The sequence below is a fragment of the Chelmon rostratus genome, chromosome 6 (genome assembly GCF_017976325.1).
Source record: "Chelmon rostratus isolate fCheRos1 chromosome 6, fCheRos1.pri, whole genome shotgun sequence".
Taxonomy (NCBI): domain Eukaryota; kingdom Metazoa; phylum Chordata; class Actinopteri; order Chaetodontiformes; family Chaetodontidae; genus Chelmon; species Chelmon rostratus.
The window spans coordinates 26,870,156-26,876,832 of NC_055663.1; the positions used below are offsets into that span (position 1 = coordinate 26,870,156).

Consider the following 6,677-nt stretch of genomic DNA (forward strand, 5'->3'; position numbering starts at 1 on the left):
GTGCAAAATTGTGCAGCGCGCTGGGTATAAGCGAGCAGAGAGGCAGCGTTGTGGTTTATGTGGTCCAGTTCACACACACACAGTGCATAATGGATATTTAACAGCCCCAGCCTGCTGGAAGTGTGCTGTGTCCTGAAATGGTGCTGGAGATATCTGAGTGTGTGACTGCCAGGATGACACACCCATTAAAACACACTTAGTCCATTTCACTGCTGCAGTTCCACTCTGGATTCATGCCACAAGAATAAACACAACAACACGCACATGCCTCCCTCGTGTTGATTGGCGCTTGCAGTGAAGTCATGCTATTATTAATTGATGCTTGCAGTGAATTCAGACCATCATCCATATATATCCACATATACCTATTCCATATCCAAGCATATTCCAAGAATATACAGCAGACTGGAAATAGGCTGATGATGCTTTAGGTGCTCTGCCGTGCATCTCAGCCACAGTTAAATCTGGGGTGGGAGAAGTGAGCATGTTCCACAGCTGCGCCTTTGGCAGCATGAGCATCTCATCCTCTTCCTGCTCTGAGCCCGCACTGAATTATTGAAATGAGAGAGGCGCCTCGCTTTGTCTCATATCATCAGGATAGACACCCAAAACTCCAATCTGAAAGATCGACTCCCCTCCGACACGAAGCGGGAGAGTTGTTTAATCGTAGCTCTCCCCACCGGATCATGCAAAGTTTATTTATTTAGTTGTATTGCAGGTCGGGCGTTTCAGCAACGCTTCTGTTTGTGGAAAAGGAAGGAGCGAGGCAGGCGCTGAGAAGCAAGAGTTACCTGAGCCGTGGCGTCCTGTGTACTTGTATCAGCTGAGATTCCTCCAAAGTGGCACTAATGATTCTCATCATCATCATGCTGCACTCAGCTTTCTACAGCAGCACTCTGCAATTTACTGAAGGCACGACCACAAATACAATGGAGGCACTGCAACATAGTCTGCTCTAAAAATAGTGCTACAAAGTGAGTTTGCATGCATATGTGGTATTCAAGGCACTCTTGACAGTCTCTGTGCTTCATTGGTAACACAATAGCTTGCAAAGAGTGGATGAAAAATGTCCGTGTTGTTGCGAACAGCGGATACGAGACAAATGTTGGCTCTGGCTGGAAGCACTGAATCAGATTCTCGTGTTTTGAGCTTTGGGGAATTTTCCCATAGGTTAGACTGATCAGGCTGCAGTTTGGCTCCTCAATCTGTCAAATTGTTCAATCAGAAGACGCGCTGTTGTTGCTAGGCCGAGGGTAACATGACGTTAGAAAATAAGACGTGAGGGTTCAAATGTTCTGAGACTGCCAATACTGAACGCCTGGCAATTAAATTGAATGCACTATAGCTGTTTGTTTATAGCATTTCTTTAAATTTAGACTTGGCATAATCAATATAAAATTGCAGCCATTAACCAGTTCACACCTACAGCAGATTTTACATATACTGTCGGTAGTTGTGCTCATTGTGTTATAATGTCTTAGGAGAAAAACAGCTCTAACTCTTGTAATTACTGATAATTGCCTGCCACATTAAGCCACACTGGCTCGAAAATTGCACGGAACAGGCTGCAGCGGATGGATGTGTTAAATTCAGTTTTCAAGTGCGCACAAAGAGGTATCGACTAGCTGGATCCCAGGTGAGGCTGACTCCTGGTGCGAGTGATCGATGTGTGTATGGTCATTGAACTGAGCTTAGAGGTAGTTTGTATTCTATTAGGCATCTCTGGGGTTTTGCAGCGGCAGAACAAAAGCACACGCTGATGCCTAATTGCTGGCAAGGAAAAGACCAACGCTATTGTTACATCTGTAGGCTGCTCATTCTGCTGCCGCTCCTTCTCCCTCAGCCGGTCTCCGTCGCACAGTTGCTATGAGGAGTTGCCAATCTTGTGACTGAGCCTGATGCACAATTCTGGTCTGACTGAAAGCTGCGTATAGTATAGTTTTAAGCCTGCAGATATATAATGTATGTAAGTTTAGCTGTCTACATCGGATAGAAAGTGGTATAAATTGATTTACTGTATGACTTTATGCCTTTCTGTGCCTAGCCTCTGGCAGCCAGCAGCTAGTGGCACATTATTAGTAGTTCTAGACCTGCAAGGTTTACACACGATCTTGTCCCCTGCATACATCACCTAAAAGCGGGGGGAGGAAAAAGGAAAATGTGGCAATACTTTCGTACAGCTTCATATCAGCATATGTTTGACTCGGAGAGTACTGTGTCCATCCGGTGCACCTCGTTCCCTCACAACCAGCACTCCGCTCCCATTCCTGTTATTTATAGTCACTTTCAATTGATCAAGGCTTCCAAGAGTTGTTTACAAGAGAGCTCCAGCGAAGCATCTTGTGAGATCGAGCCTGGCCCTCGTGTCTGCCGTCTCTCCAGCCTTCGTAATGCTGCTACAGCTTGTGTTGTTGGTTTTTGGCAAATGCAGCCACAGCTTTCGAAGGATTTCGAAACTTGCTTGTGACCATAAGGGAAGCTCACCAGTTCAAAGCCCTGAGTCAGCTTTGCACCCATCAACAGCTACTGCCACGCTGCCTGAGAGAACAGTCGCCAGCCTGTTAGCCACCAGAGGGAAAGTATGGGTAAACCCTTGGCATAACATTTGACATTAATAATGATAATCAATCGATGATTTAATTCTTTTCGTAGCTGCTTTCAGCTTCACAAACATGACAATTTGTTGCTTTTTTACAATCTAACTCTAAACTGAAGGTCACCCTGGGGTGTGGGAAGGGTTTTTTTTTTTTAAATTGTATAAAATAAATGAAAGTAATCATCCCTTTCATACTGCACCGTGTCTCCTTTTCTTCTCATTTTTTTTCTTTTCATCTTCTCTCGAAGGACAACAAATCTGAAATAAAAGGAAACTGAATTTATAATCGAATTGGCTTTTCCCTTTAGTGATGTGGCCTGTAATCTACAAATAGGAAAAAGTCACATGCTCACAACAAAGAGGATTAGGTCCGCCGATAAGAGCAAACAGAAGCACGTATTGAAATGCTGCCCGTCGACCATAGCGCCACCACCTATCTCTGAACATCTCAAAATACCAGTCGGGTGGGGGTGCATTTTAGAGCTTTTGGTGCGTGCCTCCATCGTTATTCGTGAAGAAAGGCTTGATTTAGATCAGCAATGTAGTCTGTTGAAGAATAATTATTATGCTGGCAGAAGATAATTACCTCACGCATGCTCCTAAAATGAATTCCCCCACTATCTGTTGATATAAGGGCAAATCATTAGCGACATTCAAAGCGTCACTTCTTGTGTTGTTCTTCTCGCGCAGATCCCTGTGAGAGCGTGCACAGCATGAGGCTGGTGTGGAAATCCCTGGACAAGATGAGGTGTCTGAGGAAGCGCTCCACTATTCCCTTCCTCGGCTTCCTCATCACCTTCCTCCTCTTCCTGAACCTCTACATCGAAGACGGCTACGTGCTGGTTTGTGCATTTCCCAAAACTCCTTAATGTCTGCGCAACAAATTTGACCAAATGCGCTTTTGAAACCAAATGTTTGTCTTCACTCGGCCCATGTTGTCCCTTTTATAATTGCTTGTTTTTAAAGGAAACACGTTTAAATTTTCATAACGTGGACCCAAGTTGAAATCATCCAGATGATTTATTTCTTATTCATGATGCCATCAAAAGTTGGTGATCACAGTACATTATCTGTGTTTGTTATTTAAATTATTAAGCGTCAGTTCACATTTTCAACTCTCTGGTGCTCCTCTCAAGTCCATTTGCTCAGCTATGCAAAGCGCCTGGAGAGGTTTTAAGACTGCTTTTGTCTCTAGACGTCGAGGGTTAGCGCAGACACATCAGAACACATATTGTCTCAAGTTTGTACAGGATGTTAGAGGCAAGTTTAAGAAAACAAAAGTCTGGTTTTCCCCTCTGTTGAATAATTTACTGTAGAAATAGACATTTTAGAGATGTGTCCCTTTTCTGCAGCAAATATAACAGCTGCAGCATTTTTTTTCCCCTCGGTTGTTCATAATGTGAAGTAATGTTGTGTTTTTCATGTTGTCTTCCAGGAAGGGGATAAAAGACAGCTCAGAGACACATCAGTCCACCCTGCGAGCTCAGAGCGATACGTTCACACCTTCAGAGACCTCAGTAATTTCTCTGGAACCATTAATGTCACGTATCGTTATCTCGCCGGGACACCGCTGAACCGCAAGAGTAAGTTTAGTGTTTGTTTAAAGAGGAATTTACATTGACTATTTTCATGAGCTTCGGGGAGCTACAGGAAGTCACAGCTGTGAACATGAGCTGAGAATAAAAACTTCAAATCTCTGACGCGGGGATTGAAAGCACCGCAATAAAAACGCAACTGCTCCGCAGAGACGTCAGAATTAAACACTGTGCACTGCTCCTCTCGTACATGCTGAGGTTCAGACACCAAACCTGTTTGGCTTTTCCACCTACAGTGAGGTCTAGGCTCTAATTTGAGGTCTGAGCCACAAAATGTTCACCAGGACTATTTCCAGACCTTCATCGCTGCTTATAAAACTGTAATAAATGTTTCATCACAACTATCCCAGATGAAAAAAAATGCATTACTGAAGGTCCGCTCATTAGCTTTTTCCAGATCTTTCAGCTGCATCTCACAGTCTCCATTACTGGCTGGACTTCACTCAGTGTGTATGGGAGTCTGGTCACTTGATAACTGATGGGTGTGTGTGTGTGTGTGTGTGTGATTAAGACTGTGAGGTGCAGTTAAAAGCAAGAAGTGACAAAAAGTGAGTAATTGTACTTTGAATGGACATCCACACTTCAATTACAGCTTTAGTTTATTTTTTGGAGCAACAGTCTTGAATCTATCCCATCGATGCATGTCTCCACAACAACCTGAAAGCTGGTCATTTGCAAGCATTTCTGTTTACATCTTGATAAAATGAAATATTCATTTTGTTCACAGAGTATCTCACCATTGGACTGTCATCAGTCAAAAGAAAAAGAGGAAACTACCTTCTGGAGACGATCAAATCCATCTTCGATCAGTCCAGTTACGAGGAACTGAAAGAGATTGTGGTTGTGGTCCACCTGGCAGACTTTGACCTGGTTTGGTGTGAGAACCTGGTGCAGGAGATCACCAGGAAGTTTGCTCACCACATCATAGCCGGACGCCTCCTGGTGATCCAGGCCCCGGAGGAGTACTATCCATCATTGGACGGCTTGAAAAGGAACTACAACGACCCGGAGGACCGGGTCCGTTTCCGCTCCAAGCAGAACGTGGACTACGCTTTCCTCCTCAACTTCTGCACAAACCTCTCTCACTTCTACATGATGTTAGAGGACGACGTGCGCTGCTCCAGGAACTTCCTGACGGCGCTGAAGAAGGTGATCACCTCCAGAGAAGGTTCCTACTGGGTGATGCTGGAGTTCTCCAAGCTGGGCTACATCGGGAAGCTGTACCACTCCAAAGACCTGCCGCGTCTGGCTCATTTCCTCCTCATGTTCTACCAGGAAATGCCCTGCGACTGGCTCCTCATCCACTTCAGGGGCCTGCTGGCCCAGAAGGACGTGATCCGCTTCAAGCCCTCGCTGTTCCAGCACATGGGCTACTACTCCTCTTACAAAGGAGCCGAGAACAAGCTGAAGGACGACGACTTCGAGGAAGACTCCATAGACATCCCTGACAACCCTCCTGCCAGCCTTTACACAAACATCAACGTCTTTGAAAACTATGACGCCACCAAGGCTTACAGCACTGTGGACGAATACTTCTGGGGAAAGCCTCCTTCCACAGGAGATTTCTTTGTCATAGTCTTCAATAAATCTACCAAAATTAGCAAAATTAAGATCGCTACAGGTTCTGATGACCGTCAGAATGACGTTCTTCACCACGGAGCTCTGGAAGTTGGAGAGAAACTAGTTGGGACTAAAAAAGGGAAACAGTGTTCCTCTTATATCACATTAGGGGAGTTTAAAAACGGCAACATTGAGGTTCAAGACGTAGACCACAAAATTGCCTTTGACATTGAGTGTGTGCGCATCGTGGTGACAGCCAGTCAGAAAGAGTGGCTCATTATTAGAAGTATAAGTTTATGGACTACACAACCCCCCAGCCAATGAGGACTACACATACAGACTCTTAGTATGTCATAGAGGCAAAGGTTTTTATTCTTATTATTTATTAATGTATGTATTTCCAGGTTTATTTATTCATTTTGTATGTATTTATTGATACTCATTTTGATTGCCAAATCAATCTATAGTTTTTTATACCTGCGAGTTGTAACCTTAGTGAAACATCTTCCCAGTCATCCTTAAGGACTGTTCAACTGACCTCAGAGTATTCATGAACATATGTTTCCTTAAACGTTCCATAAGCCTTTATTTATTTCAGCTTTTCACAGCCATCCTTTACACAAGGCAGGGCGATAACTCAGCATTATGTTTGACCAACATTCATCTATCCAGGTTAAAAAGGCTTAAAATAGTCTGTATTTGTCTTACTGTCAACAAGTCCAGTGAAAAGACCAAAACCAACAATGAACTGATCCTGCAAAGTATTTCCATCGAGCCGAAGTCTGATACGTCTTATTCCTCTGTGCCATTGAGCTCCATTGTTTGTCCGGAAACAATTAAAATGAGTGAGCCACACTCTTCCGCTGGCTCACTCATTTTACTGTTATTTCATTATAATTAGCTCGAGCACTGAAGCTCATTTGGTG

At 44.0% G+C, this 6,677-nt stretch overlaps 1 protein-coding gene across 1 annotated transcript in view; it reads left to right on the forward strand.

Moving 5' to 3' along the window:
• The window catches only part of mgat4c (mgat4 family member C), a 34,149-nt gene extending 28,074 nt beyond the window's left edge, over positions 1-6,075 (forward strand). Inside the window, exons 2-4 of the mRNA XM_041939681.1 lie at positions 3,287-3,438; positions 4,032-4,179; positions 4,919-6,075. Coding sequence (XP_041795615.1) covers positions 3,287-3,438; positions 4,032-4,179; positions 4,919-6,075 — 1,457 coding nt within the window. The remainder of the gene's footprint in view (positions 1-3,286; positions 3,439-4,031; positions 4,180-4,918) is intronic.
• The last annotated feature ends 602 nt before the right edge of the window (positions 6,076-6,677 follow it).